General features: G+C 38.0%; 1 protein-coding gene across 2 annotated transcripts; it reads left to right on the forward strand.

Annotated features, from left to right (window-relative positions):
* The first annotated feature begins 885 nt into the window (after window positions 1-885).
* Window positions 886-24,058, forward strand: FAM199X (family with sequence similarity 199, X-linked). 2 transcript variants are annotated; one of them, XM_024765456.1, is made up of 6 exons: window positions 886-1,408; window positions 9,192-9,411; window positions 19,228-19,377; window positions 19,762-19,923; window positions 21,014-21,280; window positions 22,566-24,058. In XM_024765456.1, exons 1-6 carry the CDS (start codon window positions 1,212-1,214, stop codon window positions 22,734-22,736), a joined length of 1,167 nt encoding a protein of 388 aa, XP_024621224.1. In that variant the 5' UTR covers window positions 886-1,211; the 3' UTR covers window positions 22,737-24,058. The 2 variants fall into 2 exon arrangements, with proteins under 2 accessions (XP_024621224.1, XP_024621225.1); XM_024765457.1 differs by having other exon boundaries at window positions 911-1,408; window positions 21,014-21,151; window positions 22,566-23,356.
* Window positions 24,059-24,643: the final 585 nt, after the last annotated feature.

The following is a 24,643-nucleotide window of genomic DNA, read 5'->3' on the forward strand; positions in this document are numbered from 1 at the left end:
TTGTCTTTGTTTGGCAAAATAAGTAATTGGCAATGTTGTGTTTTCCTCCGACTATTTTTTAAAATTTTACGCGTCCAAGATCTGGAACCACTGTCTAGAAAACAGAGAAAAGGGAAACAGGTAGGAAGAAAGAAAAGCATGTAAGTTGATTTAAGTTGAACAAGTTTAGCGCCATAATATATCTTCTACGGGAGCATTGGCAGAAATACCTAAGTCTCATTTGGGAGTCAGGGAAGGCTTCACAGAGGAGGTAACGTTTGAGCTGGGCTTTAAGGATTAGCAGTGGAAAAACGGCAGGGCATTCCAGGCAGAATGCATAATGCGTTCAAGAGCACAGAGCACAAAAGAACACTACGTGTCCAGCAACTCTAAGTAGCCTGGTGGCTGTTGCGCAGTTCTGGGGTTAGGTGATCAAGGGTGAAGCAGGGACTATTTCTTCCTACTTGGCCCACTTCTCCTGCAGGTCATTGCACAGTGCTGGGCACACACACTTCAGGAGCTCAATAATTACTTGTTGAATTGGGACAGGGTGATCGAGTGTGCTGGGAACCAGAGCCTCCGGATTCTTTCTCACGCACCGCAGTGTGACCTTGGCCAAGTCCCTTTTCTCAGGACTGCGGCTTGCTGCTTAGTAATCAGCCGAGGGTGAGAAAGCGGAGGAGGAGGTTGGCCTGAAGCGCCTGGCCTTTCCAGCGTCTGGAATCCCTGATTCGACGCGTGAAGGGCAGGGCGGGGCGGGGCGGAGCCGGAGGCGCGGGCTGCGGCGGGCGGAGATTCAGTTCCTCCTCCGCGCCAGCAGGGGGCAAAGGGAGCGGCTTCCCGCCGCCTTTCCCCTCCCTGCGGGTGTCGGGCAGACTGCTGCAGTTGCGAGCGGCGAGCGCAGTGGGCGGGCCGGGTGGCGGCGGCGGCGCTGCACTGACTGGGTTGGGCCGGGCAGCAGCAGCAGCGGCAGCGGCAGCGACGGCTGAGGTGCTTGCAGAGGCCACTGAGGCGCTGACTGAGTGGCCGGCAGGCGCCTGTAGCTTCGAGCAGCCCCTTCGTGCCGCCCGGCAGTCCCCGGGCAGCGGTGGGCCGCGGTGCGCAGCCTGCCAGGGAGCTGCGGCGGGCACACCCCGGCGGCGGCGACAGCGGACAGGTTAGAGTGGGGGCAGGGACGGTCGCGGGAGCAGCTGGGGGCCGGAGAGGGAGCCCGAGCCAGGCCATCTCCAACCATGTCCGACGAAGCGTCAGCCACCACTTCGTACGAGAAGTTTCTGACCCCTGAGGAGCCCTTCCCGCTTCTGGGACCCCCTCGCGGGGTGGGCACCTGTCCGAGCGAGGAGCCGGGCTGCCTGGACATCAGCGACTTCGGCTGCCAGCTCTCGTCTTGCCATCGCACGGATCCGCTCCACCGCTTCCACACCAACAGGTACAAACCTCCGCTGAGGGCAGGGGCAGACTGCCCACACCCCTGCTTCCAGCCGGAGAACGCCGGGTTCCCCCCATTCTGGCCCTCCGCCTCGGGTCTGCGTTTCCAGTCGCCCCCTCCCCCACCTTCCTCCGCCCAGCGCTCATTCCCGGGCTCCTTCCCTCTTCCCCTCCCCATTTCACCCCTGTCCTCCGATTTTCCTTTTGGCCGGCATTTTACTCTCTCTCCTTTCCCCCATTCATCTTCTGACCCAGCGACTCCTCCCTTCCCCCTCCCGCCCCATCTGTACCCTGCTAATCCCAAACCCCAACCCTTGATTCTTAGATGCTTCCCTGTTTTCATTCACCCTCAAAAGTTTAACCCCTTCCATTTCCGGTACAATCTAATCCTCCATAGAGAGGATTTCGGATGGCTCAAAATCAAAAGTCGATCTTTTTGAAAGGTGGCACTTTAAAAGCTAGAATCTTCCTTTTCCCAATTTTTAACCTGTCTCATAGCCTTATTTTCACCCCCCAACCCCCCATTTTTTTAGTGAAGCTCTAGGAAACCAGGCGATTCTTTTTTTTTCTTTGCTCTATGAACTCTTTGCCCTAGCGCTTTAGGCCCTGCCAAAATGTATAAGCTTAAATCTGGAAGATTCCTTCCTGAAGCACATCCTTTGGTTTGCTCCCCCAGTGGAAGGATGCAGCGAAGCTTAGGATGGGCTTGCTTATACAAATTTATTCAGAGGGTGCATCCCCTAACTGGATTTATTGGAAGGTAGAATGTTCTGGAGAATTCTCTCATGCAGGCATTTGTGTTATATCAAATGTGGGGGATTTGAAGATGTTTTCCACATACCCCAACCTATAACATACGTGCATATTATATGTATATGTGTGTATACACACACACACACACACAGAGGCCTGGGGGGGGTGCAGAACAAGGGAGGAGGGAGAGAGAGAGGGATTCAGCTATGGAAAATACTGGAGTTGAATTAAGGAGTCTAGTTCTGATTTCTGGTCCACTTTACAATATGAACACGAACAAATCCTTCCACATTTTAATGACTTTTGCATGCTCCCCCCCAACCCCTTAAATCAATCTACAGAGTTACTAACCTTCTACCAAGTACAAGGAATATATAAAATATGATTCTTAACCTAAAAGAAAGTTACAGTCTGGAAACAAGCTGTTACGATTAAATAATCATACAGAACATCGCTATAACACGTGTGAAAAGAAAACGGTAGTAAACTTGTTACAACTGTTCCAAATCCTCATTGCAAAAATGAGGAAACTGAGGCCCAGAGAGAAAAGACTGTGCCCAAGTTAATAAAACCGAGTCAGGCAAAGCCAGGATTACTCCTTCAGAGCCAGTGATGAAACTTGGAACAGAACTAATGGCTCTAGTGTTATAAATGGTTGTTATGGTTTCTTAGACTAACTCACAGAAACCCATGATGTGACTATAGCATGAATGTAACATATTTATGAAATCAAGTGTGCTTAAAATTGTTTGCATTGGAAAATAAGGTAAAAGAATACTTGTGCATATATTTGATGTTTTAAGTTTTGCAGCACTGGAATAAATCATATACACAGGAAAGTTAAATGATCTCAGAATTAGCCTGCTCTGATGATGAGGGCAAGGGAGTGGGGACAGAGGCTGAGGGTAAGTGCTGCCAAAATGTGTGGGGGTGATGGGGAGTGAAGCATGGTGAATAATACATTTCTTACAGCTTGTTCTGTTCTTTCTCCTCCTCCCAATTTTATCCGTGTGTTTTTCTACCCCTTGTCTTACAGACCTTGGTAGGGTCAAGGTTGTTTTCCAGCATGAGGTGGTGAAGATAGAGGGGGAGGTTCTTGTTCAGCCCCAGTTTTCCCAAGTCAAGCATTTTTTCTAGTTACTGCCTGCTTTTTTAAACCCCCCTCTCCTACCCTACTTTTCACAAGGCTTGGAATGGTAGCAGGTCTAGTGTATCTTGCTCTGTACCCTCCTCAGCGGAGATAAGGGGAAGCAGAATTAGCAATTCTTACAGCAGGTGATGTTTCTGCCCTAGGCTACCTTGCTTTTTAAATCTTTTCTCCTTCTGGAACGTTCTGCCTTCTTACCCACTCCTCAGGATGGTGTTTGAGAGGACCATATGCTTCCAGTCATTTCTTTTCAGGGAGAAGAAAACAGCTAAATCATGTATGTGGGCAAAGTTTAGTTTAGGGAGTTCTTTTATTTTGGAGTTGTATGGGTCACAGCACATTCACCAATTCAAGCAACAATCCAAAACAGAAATCAGATCTGAATAGTTGAGTTCTGATATCGTGCCTTGGGTTTAATCATTATAAAACAAGTTTCATTGAAAATAGAAAGCTTGTCAGTGGGTAGGTACTTGATTTACCTTTATTTTGCTTCTTCCTTGTTACCGGATAACAAAACTATGGAGATTGTTTAAATAATGCTGTTGATAAGGGCCTTATGATGATGATGATTTTGTGTCTGCTCATTTACTGGACTCTGGGGTATCTATGCAGTCTTCGTTAATCAAGAGAGTCAAGGCACTATTACTTATGATTCCTAAGTTTGAATGTTTGTTTCGTTTAGAGTCACCTGTGACTTAGATTGGTGTGTCACTGGTCTAGGTTCAGTGGAAAATAAATTACATGAACATAGCCAGCTTCCTGAGAATTCACTTTTCTAGGAGTATCTTTTAGGATTTTATGACCAAGTTGGGTTTGTCTAGAAGTTGGGGGGAATAAAATAAACGTCAGTAAGCCAAAAAAACTTAAAACTTACTTCATTTTTAATTGAAATATCAATATGGAATATATATTATAGTTTTAAGGCTTTTTTTTTTAGTTTGGGGGACAGGATTTTTCTGGTGTAATTGTGGGTTTTCTCTTAGCATTTGTCCACGGTAACTTCCACTGTCATCAAAAAAGGATATCATTTAGCAAATTGAAAAAAATATAATGATATTGGTAGGTCCTGTAATTAAGTTGCGAGATGAAGGAGGTTAATATGAACTAATCAGTGTGTTATTCTCTTCCTCTTTCAGGAGTGCATCAGTACTTTGACATTGAACAATTGTGAAAAGCATGTGGGAGGACAGTGCCTCACTTTTGTATACCCAATTGGCAGGATACAAAATGAACTACGTATTGTATAAAGCAGTTACTCAGTTCTGTGATTTCAGAGCCCCATTTTCAATCACCACTAACTAGAAAAAGCCCAAGACTACCGTGTGCCTTTTGTTCTACCCACAGTTTTCCTGTCTTGTTAGAGAATTAGAGGTGCAGAAGAGTTGTGAGTACAGGTGGGAGAATCACGTTTCATGAAGTGAGATGTATTACAGAGGCAGGAGGAATTTGGTTTGGGGGCTTGTTGTGACAAGTTGAGAATGGGGATCAGGCTTTGGAGAACTATTTAGGCTAGAAATGTCGATTTCTAGAACAGAGATTCCAGTAGTGTGATAGGAGTGGAACTGTGGGGTTACAGAAGCCGAGAGAATAGAAGACACTTTTCAATAAATTTAACAGGGAAAGGAAGGAGAGATGTGGTCATTTGAAAAAAAAAGTGAAGGTTTCTTCATTTGTTTTTTTGCCTTGTTTATTTATTTATTTTCCAAGAACAGATGTTTTAGCTCCTTAAAAGCAGCCCACAGGAAAGAGAGAAATTGAAAATACAAGATCAGGTGGGATGACAGGAGATGGATGGGATTAACTCAGAAGGCCAAATGGAAAAATTAGCCTTAGAAATGACATGGAATGTTGTTTACTTCCCAGACTGTAGAGGGGGTAGGAGGGATGGGTAAGGATCCCAAGACAATGGAGGTCGCTGGGAGGAGAGTTGGAAATTTGAATGAGTAAGTAGGGGGGTTGTGTCATCTGCTCTAACTTGGGACCTTGATGTCCTGTTGGGCTCCAGAGGAGTAGCAGAAGTCAGGGTGGCTGTATGGGGATTCTGGCAGGGAGTCAGTGATGAATACAAAGAGGACTGTTAACTGAGAATAAATGGCATGGATTTGGAATGGCTTTCATCAACTTGACAGTAGGACTGTATTCCACAGTGCTCATTGCCTGGATTCTTATCCTGAGAGGTAATAGGTCTACCTGAGAGTGAAAGGGCTGCAGAAGAATGTATGTGGTGCACATACTTTTCTTAATTTTAGGAAAATACCACTGAAAGCCCTTCATCTGTGTATTCTTGCTGAAAAGCCTTGCAGATAAATGTTCTTGGCTTTTTATTTTTAATTAAAATTTGGGCAGCAAGCCTAGTTATTGAGTTAAACCCTATTTCATGGATTCTTTTCAACATTTCTTTTAAAATATGGAGAAAGTCTCCTTTGTGAATAATTGCATGGTTATAGCTAGGATCTTAGTGTTAGGTAGTTTTCTCTTAGTGGAATAAGATGTAAGGGCTTTTGTAAATTTGAAGAGTTCAGTGCTGAGCACACGTACACAGTGCTCTTCCATTACACATTTGAAACCAACAGAACAGTCTAAAAGCATCTCTTAAATTTCTATTATAAAAGTTCATTATAGAAAATTGTCGGCATATACGAAACTATAAAGACCACTTATGATCCTTTTCACTAAAGATAACAGCTGTCAACATTTTGATGTTGTTACCGTTTTTGTTTTTGTTTTTTGGCTGTGCCACATCGCTAGCAGGATCTTAGTTCCCTGACAAGGGATTAAACCCCCACCCCGGAGTGGAAGCACCGAGTCCTAACCACTGGACCGCCAGGGAATTCCCTGTTGTTACTTTTAATGTTATTTCTTTGTACATACATAATTTTAAAAATCAGGATCCGGCTATATATATAATTTGTGACTAGGTTATTTGCAGTTACATTTTATTTTCTTTTTCAATAAATAGCCTGAAAATATGATTTTTAATGATTTTTAAAACACCATTATTCAGATATAGATATATCATTTAATTATTCCCAGTGTTTTGGGGGCATTTGTTTTTCTTCTTTTTTGCTATTATAATATTGTTTGGACATGTTTGTATATACATATTTTTTCCAAAATTCTATTTGGGGAAAGGGATAGATTCTTAGCAAGGCAATTACTGAGTCCAAAGGAATGAACCTTTTTAAAGCTCTTTGTATATACACTACCAAATTGCTTTTCAGAAAGATTATGCCAGTGCCAATTTAACATTCCCACCAGCAGTGGATGAAAGTACTTCTTACTTGGTTTTTATCTACCTTGTCTTAAAATAATAAGAATATTTGCATATTAGAAGATAATAGAATTTTTAAAAAACTCAAAGTACTAGTTTTCTATTTTGTAAATGATTGTTTCAAGTATGAGACCAATTTCCTTGCCACTGTTAATTTAAAAAAAAAAAAGAAAAGAACAAGGAGCTAAGGCTTCTAAGAATACCCAGAACCTTGCAATATCTGTTATAAAGTTATAGATCTGGAAAACTGAGGAACATCCTGATTTTGCCCTAAGGTAAGTGCACAAAACCAAGCAAATTCCTGACTCCCTTGTCAGTGATGTAATGATTAGGTTATTAAATATGGCTTAGTTTTTAAAGAAGAGTCATTATTACTCATGAAGTGAAACACATTTCTACTAACTTTTCGAAGCTAAAAAGAAATTCTCATTAAAAACAATTATCTAACAGCTTTTCCTAGTACACATGACACAGTGCTTTGGCACATTGAAGATGCTGACTAAATGTTTGTTGAGTGTGTGAAAGGACAGAACTTTCACTGTAATTGTCATTCAGAGCTTTCTATTGCCTTATTGCATGACTGAGGCAATTTGGTTAATTCTACCAGGTTTGTTGATTTTTAAAAAATGAGGATACTGCTTACCTAGCAATCACGTGATGAAACTAGGTAATGTTACAAGGTATTCTAGGATTCTTAGGTGAGTTTTATGTTTTTGCCTATTTATAAAAGTTTGTTGACTTCTGCTTTTATATTACTGAACTATAATAGTTTAGACTGTGTGTGTGTTTCAGTACTTTAAAATACTTTACCTTTAGTACAAAGGAAAAGGTGCCATAAAATTGTCAGGATGCCCAAATTTTGTAAATCAAGAACTTTGGAATTAAGATTAGCTATATAAAATAAGAGGGGAAGTTTAAAAAATGAACACACGATTCAGGAAAAAACTGGATTAAATGAAAGGTGAGAAACAACCTAATGATAGGTAATAACAAGCTTTTATTCAGGAAGTCATTATTTTAGTACCTTATTAGTATCAGATATACTAAATCATGTCTTAAGGGTTAATTTCCCTAGGCTACTGCCAAAGCAATGAAGATTATCTCTTTAATAATATAAAGCTAGTGGAAATTTATAAAAGAAAACAGATTTGTAGATTTCAAGATAAAAAAATTTAAAAAATATATAACCCTGCAACAAATAATACAGACAAAATGTTAATATCCTTAACATATAAAGAACTCTAACAAAATCAACAAGGAAAATATTAACACCTAGTAAAATGCTGTAGCAAAATAGCTAATAATTATTTTTAATTTTGCTCTTGCCAGTAATCAAAGAAATAAAAATTGATATAAAAATGTTTTTCTCCTAACAGCTAGGTAAAATTTTTAAAAATGAAAATTTCGGTGCTGTTAAGGTTGTGGTGAAATGAGCACTTTTATGGACTGCTTTGGGGAGGGCAAATTAGTGCAGCCTTTTCGGAAAAGGCACTTGGCTAAGTATACTGTCACCCTTAAAAGTGTTCATATTCTTTGACTCAGTAATTTCCTTTCAAATAATCTATGTTGAGAGATTATATATATTTATATAAATAATTATAAACAAAATGGTTTCATCTCAGTATTATTTGTAATACCAAAAAAAGAATTGGAAACAGCCTAAGTACCTATTATTGAAGGAATAATGTTAAATAAATTATGATACATTGAATCAGTGGAATATTATATAGGCATTAAAATGTTTTCAAGTAATATAGTTGGGTAAATGTTCAGTATATAATGTTAAGTGAATAAAAGGATACTAATATCTATCTACACACACACGCACACACAATGCTGATTCTGTAAAAATGTACATATTCATGTAGAGAAAAGTGCCAAAACATTATGGATCACTTATTGTTAGTTAGTGGAATTATTGGTCATTTTAGTCTTATTCATCACTCCTTTCTTGTTCCAGCATCTTTGCAATGATCCTGTATATCATTGATATGTAAAAGTTATTTAAATATAAGAAACACTTTGAGCTTCTACCTGTGTACTTTGTTGGTGCTTTTCTCGGCCCTGCACTGGCTACTCTCTTCCTTTAATAATAATAGCTGCCATGTATTGAGCACATTTTATGTCTGCTGAGTGCTCTGTATGCATTCTCATATAATGTAAATAGTAACCGCATTTTAAAGATGATGACCCAGGCTTGGGGAGGATTTGTTTCGCTTCAGATCAAACAGCAGGTAAGTGACAGAGCAAGAATTTGAACTCAGTCCGGCTCCAGTCAGACCGATAGGAAAGTAGAGAATAGTGTAATGAACCCCATATACCCATCATGCAGCTTCAACAATTACATACGGCAGTGTGCTTTATCTATACCCCTACTCATTCCTCAACCCCTTCCTTATAATTTTGCGACAAATACCAGACATATTCATTCATAAATATTTTGGTATGTATCTTTAAAAGATAAGAGCTCTTTTGAAAATAATCACAATATCATTATCGTATCTAAAAATATGCTCATATTCCTCATAAATGTAATAATCGTATCCTATTTGTATCTTAAAATTGTGTGGATTCTGTAGTTTCTGTTGTGATTTCTTTTGTGTTGTTTTTAAGGTGGAACTTAACTTCCTGTGGAACAAGTGTGGCCAGCTCAGAATGCAGTGAGGAGCTGTTTTCATCAGTTTCTGTTGGAGATCAAGATGATTGCTATTCCCTATTAGATGATCAGGACTTCACGTCTTTTGATTTATTCCCTGAGGGGAGTGTCTGCAGTGATGTCTCTTCTTCTATTAGCACATACTGGGATTGGTCAGATAGCGAATTTGAATGGCAGGTAGGATTTTTTTTCTTATATTGCCATCATTACTCCATAAGTAGAAGTATGAATTTCTGTTTTGGTATTTTCATCTCTACCTCAAAGTAAATTTCTCCAATGTTTATTCAGTCCTGGAGATTCTCTGACAGCATTAAGAATTAGAAGAAATATGTATCCTTTATTTTTGCTAATGTACCTTTTAGGTGTCTCACGCTACAGATACCTTTTGTACATTTTCATGTAATTTAATACTTGTATAATGTTCCTATTATTATATATCATTAGTACCTTTCTGTGCATTAATCCAAGCAAATTTTCTCTTTACTGATAAATGGCCTTCATGTCCTTATAGGCACAATACCTTTACATCAAGGTCACGTTATATATCTAAGATCACAAACTACTGCATAATACATAATTTTTCATTGTTATTAGGAATATAATTTCTCATTTTGTATTCTCTTCATATGTAGAGTTGTTTTTCACCTAACAATGTTTTTTCTTCTGTGGCACATATACCACATAAAATGGCTTTGTGGCAAATTGTACTCATCATAAGGCAGCATTTCCAAACAGTCTTTCAGAAAATGTAGATCATGTTATGGCAACATCCATTTTCTGATTGTAAAACACAATAACGTTTGAAGAAGCTTTCCTTGCATACAGCAACTGTTATATTCAACAAATACTTGAATATCTACTATGTTTGAAAGCCATCTAAATACTTGAAGTTGTTTTCCAAAAGATGAATCAAACATTTTATTTCAAAAATATTTTATTTTATTTATTTATTTATTTTTTTGCGGTACGCAGGCCTCTCACTGTTGTGGCCTCTCCACAACAGTTGCGGAGCGCAGGCTCCGGACGCGCAGGCTCAGTAGCCATGGCTCACGGGCCTAGCCGCTCCTCGGCACGTGGGATCTTCCCAGACTGGGGCGCAAACGCGTGTCCCCTGCATTGGCAGGCGGACTCTCAACGACTGTGCCACCAGGGAAGCCCTATTTCAAACAATTTTTATTAAAATATCAAATAATACCAAATAGCATAAAATTAAAAATAAGTCTCCAAGTCCCACTCTTCTGTGGTTACCACTGATAAGAGCTTGTGCAGATACAAGTGTGCTTGCACAGCGTTAAAAACACACAGAGGGACTTTCCTGGCGGTCCAGAGGTTAAGACTCTGCGCTTCCACTGCAGGGGCCACAGGTTCGATCCCTGTTCGGGGAAATAAGATCCTGCATACTGCTCGGTGAGGGCACCCCCCACCAAAAAAAAAAAAAAAGACACACAAAAATGGGATCATACTTCAGCCACTGTTTGGCCCTCTGCTTTTTTCAGCTACCTGTACTATATCTCATTCTTTTTGATAACTGCATCATAATTTAATCAGTTCCCTAATGATGAATGTTTAGGTTGGTTTCAGTTTTTTCTTGTTATAAACAATGCTATACTGAAAATTAAGAGGTTTTTAAAGAGGAAAATATAATCCACAGCCCTTCTGTTTTTAAATTTTATTTTTTTTCAAATGCTTCTATATCATATACAGTTGTAAATATGATTTGGATAAAAATTTTTAAAAATTGAGATAAAATATACCATTTTAATAATTCTAACATGTATAATTCAGAGATTTTTAATATATTCACAGTGTTGTGCAGCCATCACCACTATCTAATTCCAGGACATTTCTATCACTCCAAAAGAAACCAATGCCTGTTAGTAGATAGTCCCAATTTCCCCCTGCCCCCATCACCTGGCAACCACTAATCTACTTTCTCTATGGATTTACCTATCTGGATATTTAATATAAATGTACTCATATAATATGTGGCCTTTTGTGTCTGGGGTCTTTCACTTAGCATAATGTTTTCAAGGTTCATCCATGTTATAGCATATAGTATTTCATTCCTGTCTTAAGTCAGCTTGAGCTGCTGTAACAAATACCATAGACTGGGTGACTTAAACAACAAACACTTATTTCTCACAGTTCTGGAGCCTAAAAGTCCAAGATCAGAATGCCGTCATGGACAGGTTCTGGTGAGCACCCTCTTCCTGGTTTGCAGATGATTGCCTTTTGCTGTATCCTCACATAGAGGTGGAAGAGAGAGATAGCTCTGGTCTCTTGGTCCTCTCATAAGGTCACCAATCCCATCACACAGGCTCTACCCTCATGACCTCGTATAAACCTAATTACCTCCCAAAGCCCCACCTCCAAATATCATCATGTTGGGGATTAGGACTTCAAGATATGGATTTGGGGGGTGACAAACATTTAGTCCATAACAGTTCCTTTTTATGGCTGAATATTCCATTTTATGGATACATAACATTTTGTTTATTCATTCATCAACTGATGGATTGTTTCCACTTTGGGGCTGTTATAAATAATACTGCTATGATCATTCAGGTACAAGTTTTTATATGGATGTATATTTTTAATTCTCTTGGATATACACTGGAAGTTGCTGGGTCATGTGATAACTTTATGTTTAACTTTTTGGGGAACTGCCAAAATATTTTCCAAAGTGGCTGTACCATTTTACATTTTCACTAGCAATACATGAAAGTTCCAGTTTCTCCACATCCTTTCTAACACTTGGTATCGTCTGTCTTTTTTATTATAGCCATCCTACTGTGTGTAAAGTGGTATCTCATTGTGGTTTTGATTTGCATTTCCCTAATGGCTAATGATGAAGAGCATCTTTTCATGTCTTATTGGCCATTTGTATATCTTCTTCGGGGAAAATGTCTATTCAGATCCTTTGCCCATTTTTAAATTGCATTGTCTTTTATTGTTGAATTGTAAGAGTACTTTATATGTGATGGCTACTAGGCTCTTATATACATGATTTGCAAAAATATTTCCCATTCTGTAGGTTGTCTTTTCATTTGATATAGTGTCCTTTAATACACAAAAGTTTAAATTTTATAGAAGTCTAATTTATTTTTTCTTAAAGTTCTGTTCTTCTGATGTCATATTTTAAAAACCATTGCTTATTCCAAGGTCATGTAGATTTTTCATCTTTTTCCTTCTTAGAATTTTAGAGCTTTAGTTCCTACATTTAGATCTTTGATCCTTTTGAGTTACTTTTTATATATGGCATAAGGTAGGACTTCCAAGTTCATTCTTTTGCATGTAGATATCCAGTTGTCCCAGCACCAGTTGTTGAAAAGACTAATTTTTTCCTTATCTAATGGTCTTGGTACCCTTGTGGAAATGAATTGGTCATAGATGTTTATAGGTTTAGTTCTGGACTCTCAATTCTATTCCATTGATACATATATCTATCCTTATGCCAGGATATCCTTATCCTTATGTTTTGATTACTCTAGCCTTGTAATAAGGTTTGAAATCAAGAAGTGTGAGTTCTCCCACTTTGTTCTTCTTTATCAAAGTTTAGGATCAGGTTGTCCATTTCTGCAAAAAGGGAAGTTGGAATTTTGATAGGGATTTCATTGAATCTGTAGATCAATTTGGGGAATGTTACTGTCTTAACAGTATTATTAAATATTTCAGTCCATGAACATGGGCTGGAATGTATTTAAGCCTTCTTTAATTTCTTTCAATGATGTTTTATAGTTTTCTGTGTTTAAGTCTTATAGTTCCTTGGTTCGGTTTATTCCTAAACATTTTATTCTTTTGATACAGTTGTAAATGAAATTGTTTTCTTAATTTCATTGTTTGGATTATTCATTGCTAGTGTATAGGAATACAGTTGAGTTTCGTATATTGATTTTGTACCTGCAACTTTGCTGTACTTATGTATTAGTTTTAATAGTTCTCTTTTTCTGTGTGGATTCTCTAGGGTTTTCTATATTTAAGATCATGTCATCTGTGAATAGAGATGGTTTTCCTTCTTCATTTCCAATCTGGATAGTTTTTTTTTTTCTTGCTTAATTGCCCTGGCTAGATCTCCAGTACAGTGTTGAATAGAAGTGGCAAAAGCAGGCATCCTTGTTTTTTTTCCTGATCTTAGGGGAGAAGCTTTCAGTCTTTCACCTTTGAGTATGTTAGCTGTAGGTTTTTCACAAATGTCCTTTATTACCATATTGAAGCATTTCCCTTTTATTCCTAGTTTGTTCAGTGTTTTTATCTGAAAGGGTGTTAGATTTTTTATTGTTTGTTTGTTTGTTTTGTTTTTTGTTTTGTTTTTGTTTTGCTGTACGCGGGCCTCTCACTGCTGTGGCCTCTCCCATTGTGGAGCACCGGCTCCAGACGCGCAGGCTCAGCGGTCATGGCTCACGGGCCCAGCCACTCCGCGGCATGCGGGATCCTCCCAGACCGGGGCACAAACCCACGTCCCCTGCACTGGCAGGACTGTCAACCACTGCGCCACCAGGGAAGCCCCTACGTTGATTTTTGTATGATGACTCACCCTTGCATTCCTAGAAGTAATCCTAATTGGTCATGGTATATAATCCTTTTAATTTGCTGCTGGATTTGGTTTGCTAGTATTTTGTTGAGGACTTTTGCATCGGTTTTCATAAAGGTTATTGGTCTGTAGTTTTCCTTTCTTGTGATGTCTTTGTATCACTTTGGCCTCATAGAATGAGTTGGGCAGTGTTCCCTTTTCTTCTGGATAAGATACTATAATAAAATTCTCATTTAACATATAATCTTCTTCATGATCTGCAAATTATTCACTTAATGACTACATAATAGTCCTGGTACTCTAGTATGCCAGAACTTATGAAACCATTCCACTATTTACATCTGTTTCAGTTTTTTTTTCTATTATAGATAACACAGCAGTGAGCATCTTTGTGTGGGTACTTTTTTTTCAGTGCCTCATTTTTAAAAAAATTTATTGAAGTATAGTTGATTTACAATGTTGTATTAATGTCTTATGTACAGCAAAGTGACTTGGTTATACATACATATATATATATATTCTTTTTCCTATTCTTTTCCATTATGGTTTATTACAGGATATTGAATATAGTTCCCTGTGCTATACAGTAGGACCTTGTTGTTTATCCATCCTCTATATAATAGTTTGCATCTGCTAATCCCAAGCTCCCAGTCCTTCCCTTCCCTACTTCCCAGTGCCTCATTTTTTTAAAGTGCACACTTTGTATTGAAAATAAGACCACAAGGATTCTTAACACAGTATAAGCAAATGGAGTTCTGATAATTCTGATAAATATTTTTTCTGCTTATTTCATGTGACTTAATTTAGAGTTATCATCCATAATGTTGCAAAATGGCAGGCGCTTTTTAATTTTAATTGCTGACTTCTTCACTCATTTTATGAGTAGAGTGGAAAACTATCCCCGACCACTCACTGTTAATGCACATGACTGACAACACTGAAACAAAAATAAGGCCTGCCTTAGTAATGTGTTTTCCACTTCTGAAATTGGAGTGTAGGTACTCTGTTACCATGGATATTTGCTGTTTAAATATGCTGAAAGGTTTAAAATGCTCTCTTGTCTTTGTGGGATCTCATAATCATGAACAGTAAATTACCCCAGAAGATAATTACAAATTACGTATTAGGATTAATGTAGGCTAAAAATCGTTGACTGTAGTTTAAAAATTCGTATTACCTCTGTTGTGATTAAAATCTGCATCTGTTTAAATCTTTCTTTTAGACAGATGTTTCAGTTACTACTAAAGTAAATATAAATGATTCATAGATTCTCTGGGAAGAGAAATGCTAACTGCTTGGCAAGGCAGGATTTTAACCTTAGAATGAAGTAGCATTTTAGCATTTGAAGTAGCATGAAAACATCTTGCCTTGTTGATAGTTTTCTTTGCTTGCAGTCCTTTTACTATTAAAGATATATTTGACTAGTCTTAGAACTTGAGAAATTATTTTATTGTTGAGCAGGAAAGCATAGAAAATTTAAAGAGTGAGTAATTCAGCTGTCATGCTTGAAACCTAGAGGTACAATTTGAAATTGCACATCAGCTGTTAAAGAAATGAGCTTACTCATAAAATTTTGCTGCATACTGCAGAAAATATGGCAGAGGTTTGATTTAATTCTCCTTACTTGTCACAATTACTGATTCTAATATAGATATACCAAATATTGTTGTCCATCAAAAATACGAGATGAGAATTATTAAGCATTTTTATCCTGAAATATATTATCAGTTATAAAATGGAAAATTGCTGGTCTAATATATACACAGGAGCACATACAGTTAATTCTCCTGTATATCTGCAGCTCTAATCCCCTATCTCCAATTGACTACTTGACATTTCCAGTTGAATGACCTTATTATTTAATGCTAGCCCATTATCTGATGCTGAGTCCTTGATCAGTAATGCAACTTCCAATTACAGTGTTTCCATGGGGGAAAAAAAAAGACTCTGCTTTGTGACATGTCTTACAGTGTATTGTAAAATGATTATTGTCATTTCAAAGGACACTTGTACTTGCTTTCCTCATTATCACTGCAAACTCTCCATATCCCAAATTGCATTCTTCTCTCATTCCAAACTACCTGCAGGGCAGGACAGCCTGACACAGTCGAAAGCACTGGACTTGTGTCCTTCTTTGGATGGTGCCACTAACCGTATGACCCTCCCTGGATATCATTTTTCCCTTATTTGTACAATGAGGTGTAGGACTAGAAGATCTATATAACATTACTTCAGGTCTCTTGCCATAAAAAATGAGGTCTTTAAGGGTTGTATGTTAACCAGGGTGGGTTGTATGACCATGAAATGTTGCCAGTTTTCTTCTGGTCTCACATATGGCCATTTGACTATTATCCTTATCCATTCAGTTATCAAATAGTCTTATAAATTGTATTTCATTTGAAAATTTCCTTATCTGCTCCCATTTTTCTTTCCATTTTTGCTTATCTTAGTCCAGGCCCAGATCACAAGAAAAGAGCTTCCTAATTCCAGTCTTTCCTCTATTTTGTCCCCATACTGCTTTTTAACTCATCTTCCCTCAAGACCAATTTCATCATTACTACTTCTACTTAGAAATGTTATTGGTCTACTTCTTCATATCATATAACAGCTCTAGTTCGTTTGTTAAACTTTCAAATCCCTAGCACTGATTTTCTGTTTTAATTATATTGGTCTCCTTAACCTCATTCTGTGTTTTTTTCTTCCACCTATGGTTTTATTAACTTATTCTCCTTACCTGAATACCTTTTCCTTTTCCCCATGCTGTCATTCCAAGAGACTACCTTGTGAAATTTAACCCAGCCACTTTAGCAACATGAGGTATTCTCTGAGAGTTTATGCTCCTTTTTAAAAAGGGTTTAAAACCATGGCAAGGTATAGAAAAAGGGACATACTGCGATTTATTGAGTATCACCCATGTGCCAGACATGTTACCTTTTGTAAATCTCTCAACAGTCCTTTGAGATGGATGATAGTAACCATAACTTACTGAAGACTCTGAAGCTCAAAGAAGGGAACTAACCTACACAAGATCACATGACTAGTGAGCAGTGGGGCTGGGATTTGATTTGAACTCTGTTTGGGGTCTTTTAACCTCTCCCCAGAAAAAAATGGCCAAAGAACCATTAATTGCCTATCTTTTTCCACCCACCCCCCCAACAAACATGTAAACATAATTAAAGGCACAAATTAGGGGGCTTCCCTGGTGGCGCAGTGGTTGAGAGTCCGCCTGCTGATGCAGGGGACACGGGTTCGTGCCCCGGTCTGGGAGGATCCCACATGCCGCGGAGCGGCTGGGCCCGTGAGCCATGGCCGCTGAGCCTGCGCGTCCGGAGCCTGTGCTCATTAACATACAGTCTGGCACTTAGCAGATATAGGCTACAGATGAATTCTTAAGTTTTGAGAGTATAGATACTTTGAGAGTTCCTTTCTCTACCTAATTTATCAAAGGAGCTTGAAGTAGGGGAGGCCATTCATCTGACAAGGAGCATCTCATTTTGTTTTAGGAACCCCAGGGAGATCTTTAACATAGTAATGTTGTGATTTGAAGTTTTTCAAAGGGAAAATAGCAAAATGTTTTACTGACGTTAAAGGCTGAAAAAGAGATGGCCTTCATGTGTGCATTCAGCAATCATTCTTTCATTACACTGACTAGATAACATTTGAGCTAAGGGTGAACAAGAAGTGTTAGTTAATGAGATTTTAAAGGAAGTCATACAGATTGTTGGATGTCACTTATATGCTTAGATTCATCAATGACAGTCAAAGTGAAAATGTGGTTTTTAAGAGTAATAGCTAACTTGGATAACTTCATTCTAAACATCACGGTCACCTTGCGTAGTGATCAACCCCCTTTTTGTGGCTTCACTCATCTCTTCTATGCAATTGACTCCCCAGTGCCTGCCCCCTTGTAGTTCTCTAAGCTTTAATCTTGTAGCTTCAACTCACGCTAGGTATTTCCATTGATGACTTGTCATCTTAGACATGCGTTTGTTATTTGCTATATTTATATTATAGCACAAAATTGTATGTTTGTGCTATTGTATTATCTTTCCAATTAGAATATAAAGTTCTTATGTAAGGACCATGACTTAGGCTCCTTTGGATTCCCTGTGCCTGTTACAGTGCTGTGGGTACAATAGGAGGCCAAACACATGTGATTGCAGTAATCTGCATGGATAAAGTGGCTTTTCTTTTTGGTAACTTCAAAAGCCTAGTAATCACCTAGAGTTCAGATATAATTGCAAAGTCTGTAGAACCAAAACAACAAAAAGGTGCTGTTTTGTACATTGTAAAAATGAAAACATTATTTTTTTTTAATTTTTATTTTTTTGTGGTACGCGGGCCTCTCACTGTTGTGGCCTCTCCCGTTGCGGAGCACAGGCTCTGGACACGCAGGCTCAGCAGCCACGGCTCACAGGCCTAGTGGCTCTGCGGCATGTGGGATCTTACCGGACCGGGGCACGAACCCGTGTCCCCTGCATCGGCAGGCGGACTCTCAACCACTGCGCCACCAGGGAAGCCTGAAAACATTATTTTTGAAGATTGTTATGTACTCATTGTAGAAGAAAATATTTTATCTTTCTGAAAAATGACTTAAACACATTTATTTAAAATTAAATCCATTCTGACTTTTGGAGGTGATGAATATGTTTATTACCTTGATTGTGATGATGCTTTCATGGGTGTATGCATATGTCCAAAGTCATCAAATTGTATATATGAAATATGTACAGTTCTTTGTATATCAGTTATAGCTCAACAAAGCTGTTAAAAGATTAAATCTTAAAAAATTAAACTGATTTTTAATAGGCAGTATAAAATTATAGCACATATTTTTGCTGATTTGATTTTCTGTGTGTTAGGCTTCTTGCTTTCTCCTTTGTCTACACGTTGTCTCTTGCCATTTTTTTCCAATTTTTCTTTTATAATACTTCTGGTCTTTAAAGTATTTTTCTTTATATTAACAACATATTTTAAATTAGTTTAATTGTCTCGAGGTTATGAATACAGACATGAGGACAAGGGCCATGATTTGTCTTTATATTGGCAGTATGTCTAGCACAGTGTCTGGCAAAGAGCCAGGTGGTGGCAGATCACTCAGGTCTCTTGAGATGGAGGCTACTGCTCCTTATTCATTATGCTGTGTGGGTCCTAGCCTACATTCACATTATGAATTTAAAACCTTAATGATGATTGACTCTCAAGTTAGCATTTTAACAAGCCTTGATTGTGACTTTAAGCTTTTGGAAAATATCTCTCATTGAATAAGTGACTGTATATACAAAGAGTATGTTGATGTTGCTGCTTTGTCTAAAATAGGAGTGGATCAGAGTTAATGTCTTCTGATTCTGTATTTGTCATTAGTCTTTTATTAAAGTCATTTTTAATCAATACAAAACATGTGGCATTTAAATTTAAAAAAATTTTTCTTTCCCTGCCCCCTTCTCCTTATTTTTATAAAGTTACCAGGCAGTGACATTGCCAGTGGGAGTGATGTACTTTCTGATGTCATACCCAGTATTCCAAGTTCACCTTGCCTGCTTCCTAAAAAGAAAAACAAGCACCTGAATTTAGATGAACTTCCTTGGAGTGCAATGACAAATGATGAACAGGTAGCGATCTCAACATTCTTAATTAAAAGCATATATGTGGGGGACTTCCCTGGTGGTCCAGTGGTTAAGACTCCGTGCTTCCAATGCAGGGTATGTGGGTTTGATCCCTGGTCGGGGAACTAAGAGATCCCACATGCTGCCTGGTATGGCCAAAAAAAAAAAACAAACAAAACACATATATGTGAAGCTTGATTTATTGCCTATTTAAAGCTACTGGATAAATGTGGATTCCTTAGTAAATATGAATTTGAGCTCTAACTAATTGCTTTGCAGGGAACAAATATAATATTAAGTGCTTCTGATATTTAAAACATTAAAAATTACACTCTAAAAGATCAGAGGTTTTGGCATTGATCTTGTTTATTGTAATTTTTCATCATATAGGTGGAATATATTGAGTATCTGAGTCGTAAAGTCAGTACTGAGATGGGTCTTCGGGAGCAACTTGATATTATTAAAATAATTGATCCTTCTGCTCAAATATCCCCTACAGACAGTGAGTTTATTATTGAACTTAACTGTCTCACAGATGAAAAACTGAAGCAGGTATGTAAAGAAAATACAGATTGTACAGCTATTGAAAATACCATTGTTTTATAACATGTATACTTGAATAGTCATATGTAAATACATAAATAATTAAGGTCAAAATCACTGCTGTGAAATGTAATATTAGAACATGTGGTTTTAAGAGGTTTTATGTTCATCTTACCTGGCTGTACCTTTCTGGGACCATGTGGATCTAGAACCTGCTTTTTAGTTATGCAGGTTTTGAAACCTAATTTCACAATTTAAGGGGTGGTTAGGCTAAATTATAGATTTATTCTAACTCAGTTTACAGAAGACCAATTGACAGAATCAAAATATTGATTATTGAGAGCTGTACTTGAGTGAACATCTGAGCTGGGGGATTTGAATAGTCTTATGCAGTAATTGAGCCTGGCTAGGGTAAAACAATGAATTTTCCTTCCGCTATTCTGAGGTACACATTTCTGGTATCTTCTAAATATAGGCTTTACTTCTCTTTCTCTGATACATAGCTGAATGAGTACTTATGTTCTACTTTTTATTTTTTTGCATTTATCATGATTTATGAAAAATTTCTCTCAGTATTTCTCTCAACAGACATACTATAATTTTCTACATTCCAGCCCATTTTTCATTAGTATGGTAAATTGATGCCTTGCATTTGAAGACAGGTACTGTGGGCCCCTAGCTAAGATCTAGGAAACACTCTAATCTTAGATATAATCAGCAGCTTACTTAAATCATCTTAAGGTGCAACCTTTAAAAAATGCCTACTCTTATGCATTTTATTTTATTGTTAGTTTCTATTTCTGAGTGTTATTTTCTTATAATCCTAAATTCTATAGGCTAGTAGCCTTCCATTTACTGATTATATTTTATATGCTTTTAAAAATCTAACTTCATAATATGTATTCTAGAATTTTGAACATTGTCAATTTTTCTGGTACTTGTTTCTACATTTAGAGATTTTTTTTTGTCTTTATATTCTACCTATGTGCATCTGTAGCACATTTGACAATTTTAAGTACAATATTCTTCTTTTCTCCATTATTCTGAAGGCAGAATGTCGAGGAACAGCAGTAACCACTTTTTGTCTGTCTGTTCCAAGGTCAGAAACTATATCAAGGAGCATAGCCCTCGCCTACGGCCTGCAAGAGAGGCCTGGAAGAGAAGCAACTTTAGTTGCGCAAGCACCAGTGGAGTGAGCGGTGCCAGTGCCAGTGCCAGCAGCAGCAGTGCCAGCATGGTCAGTTCTGCAAGCAGCAGTGGGTCCAGTGTTGGAAACTCTGCTTCAAACTCCAGTGCCAACATGAGTCGAGCACACAGTGACAGCAACTTGTCTGCAAGTGCAGCAGAGCGGATTCGGGATTCAAAAGTAAAACGTCTAATCAATACAAAACTTTACCTTTCAATATTAACATTAGTATTCCTTCATATAAATTTCTTGATGAGTTATAATTATCCTGCTGTATAGATGCCTGTGGGTTTTGGTTTTAATTGAACAAGCAGGATTCTCTCCTATTGATCAAAGCCCTCTAGGCTGAGTGCTTTGAAATGCTGTTTTGACCCACAGCCATATTACCTTCAATTTTATCTGATTTTATGTCTGTTTTAAGTAAGATAAATTGATGGAAATAATGAGTGAGTCTCAAGATTGCAATACTGACTGCAGCTTACTACTAAGCGGATCTTACTATGTTGCTGATGTTGCTGTCTATTAGCTCCTAAAAATGTTCTGTATGTTTTTTGTGTGTGTTAAATGTTTTCTTAATGTTTTAATCTTGAATGTTTCTTCTCAGCTCTTTTTAAAATGTAATAATGCTTTCTCTAATTTCTGTCTACTCTTCTGACAGTTGAAAAAGTTCTGTGTAATATTATTGGGCACATAAATAAGAAGTTTAAATGTGTACAGAATGGTTCTGTGATGCTTAGCAGGGGAGTTCGGTTCCTTGCAGTGGCGACAGTGTGGAGCCAACTTATGGATGATAAGGGTTTCTCTATAACTCTTTGGGAACCCAGTGGTGACAAGGATACACAGTGATTTCTTCCCTGATTCTTACCAAAGTAGCAGAAACATAGCCAGCTTTGTTGGTTGCCATGTGTTTCCTTTGGATATGTGGTCATTCCTTTTTGGCATCAGTTTACCAGTGACAAGGAATAGAGTACCCACTGGGTTTCTAATGGACTTTTAAGATGGTATTTGCTTAATATGAAAAAGACATGGTTCTTTCCCAGCCATTGTAAAATTGCTAGTGCTTTTGGATGAAAGGCACCTTAAAAGCATAAGCATTAGAGATTTTGACAATGTTCTCTATATTTGTATTCAGTATTGTTCACTACATGTTTCCTCTGCACTGACACCAGTGTGCCTTAATTTGATATAAAAAAGTCTTAGAAATGATTGGTTGTCCATAACTAGTCAAATGATAAGTTTCAACCCTTCCTTATAAGAAGATTCACTAGTCAAATACCATTGAAATAGAATCTTGAAGAATCGTTTTCATGTCTAAGCTAATGGCTCACTTACTGGAACCAGGATTGTACTGCAGAGGAATTTGAACATCTCTAATCAGAAAATATAGAATTTGATCCATAAAATACTCTGGGGTAGATAGGCCAGAACTGAACCTTACTGATTTAGAAATTTTTTATTTTGACAGAAGCGATCCAAGCAGCGGAAGTTACAGCAGAAGGCCTTACGCAAGAGGCAGCTGAAAGAGCAGAGGCAGGCTCGGAAGGAGAGGCTCAGTGGGCTATTCCTTAATGAAGAAGTGCTGTCCTTGAAAGTGACTGAGGAAGACCACGAAGCAGATGTAGATGTTTTGATGTAATAAGGGTGAATTTATCAGCATTCTTTCTAAGCATTATTCTATCCTTATTTGTTTACATGCATCTCGACCAAACTTTTGTTGGTTAGGGCTGTGCTGATATACTATTCATAATTTAGGTCTGTGCTTCTCAGCAGGTGGTCCTCAGACCAGCAGCTTCAGCATCAGCTGAGAAGTTATTAGAAATGCATACTCTTGGGCCCCACCCCAGACCTAGTGAATCAGAAATGCTGTGGGAGGGGCCTAGCATTGTGTTTTAACAGGCACCAGGTTATTCTGCCACACCCTCTAGTTTTAAGAACCACTGATTTAGTAAATGTTTTGACTATTTAAACTTCAGGGTGGTTAAGTGGGCTTTTTCATAGACTAGTACTTTTACAGTTTAGAAGACTTTAAGGTACTGCTGACAAATAGTTTATTATGTCAGTATACATATGTAGAGATCATAATTCAGTTTCCTTCTTAATGTTATGATTTCTTAGTTTAGTTTTTCTAAAGGGCCATAGCATAATTCTCAATTCCTAGTGGACATCTTTTTTCCAGGTTGGGGCAGGGTGTGGATTGCTGTTTACAATAGTGCCTTCATTAGGTTTAGTTCTGTTTTCATTAATTATTAACTCAAAGGTGTAAAAACAGGCCCTGATATCTTTCGTTAGGTTTGTTTTTGTTTTTCACTTTATGTAAATTCAGAATCCTTTCTGCAAGTGATGACTACTGAGAAAATAATGTTACTAGTGGCGAATTTTAGACATGATGCTATGTTGATTAATATTCAAAAGGAGAAATCAGTTAAGTAAAACAACCAATTCTACTTTTCCACTGCTTTTTGAAATTTTAGGCTGTGAAACTGCCTTAAAGGCAGAAAATATCTCTATCAAGTTCTTTTGTAGGTCTTTTTATTTTCAGCACAGCTCTAATTTTTAAATATTTGGTGTAACAGCTTCTGGCATGTGAACAGGTTAATGTTCAAAATAAACTAAAGAAAACCCTTACAGTTCTGCTAAACTCTATAAATCGCTAGAAATACACTGAGCAGTGAGATATAAAAAAAACTTAGCTTCTTGGCTACTAATAGAACTCTAATTTTAAATGTGAAATCATGGAGTCCCTTTAAATGTTTTCATGGAGAGTTTGTTATGAACATTAGAAGTAGTGTGATTCCTTTTATTTTTCCACACATCTTTAAACATTCACATGGGTTAAAAAAAAGGAAACTGATACTACTGACAATCAAGCTGCTTTCTGACTTTCATAATTTTCTTTTTGTTGTGGAAACTTGGGAGGTAATCATAATTTTGTAGGAGGAGTTGTAATCAATACTTTTTTTTTTTTTTTGCGGTACGCGGGCCTCTCACCGTTGTGGCCTCTCCCGTCGCGGAGCACAGGCTCCGGACGCGCAGGCCCAGCGGCCGTGGCCCACGGGCCCAGCCGCTCCGCGGCATGTGGGATCTTCCCGGACTGGGGCACGAACCCGCGTCCCCTGCATCAGCAGGCAGACTCTCAACCACTGCGCCACCAGGGAATCCCTAATCAATACTTTTTTAAACTCTAGAGTCAGCAGTTGATAGATTCCTACTTTTTTTTTTTACATTGTATCATATCAAGTAACCTGTTAAAAAGATTAACAACTTAGGTTCTTAATTCTCAGTTGATAGAAAGGCTTAACCTTTTCTTACAGTCATGTGTTTTGAAATTTTGATTTTGTTTTGGTTCCTCAAAGGTTAAAGAATTGAAACTGAGGGAAAAAATTGATATATTGCAGCTTTGCTGAGAGGACTGTGGTATGGTTGTAACATTTCGAAGATTACTAAATTCATACTTTAAATTTTTACTAAAATAAAAGTATATACGTATATATGGTTATCAGTTGGAGTAGTCCTTCTGACTTTCCTCCTACCCCCTCTTTGTGC

The sequence above is a fragment of the Neophocaena asiaeorientalis genome, unplaced genomic scaffold (assembly GCF_003031525.2).
Source record: "Neophocaena asiaeorientalis asiaeorientalis breed wild unplaced genomic scaffold, Neophocaena_asiaeorientalis_V1.1 scaffold1188, whole genome shotgun sequence".
Taxonomy (NCBI): Eukaryota; Metazoa; Chordata; class Mammalia; order Artiodactyla; family Phocoenidae; genus Neophocaena; species Neophocaena asiaeorientalis.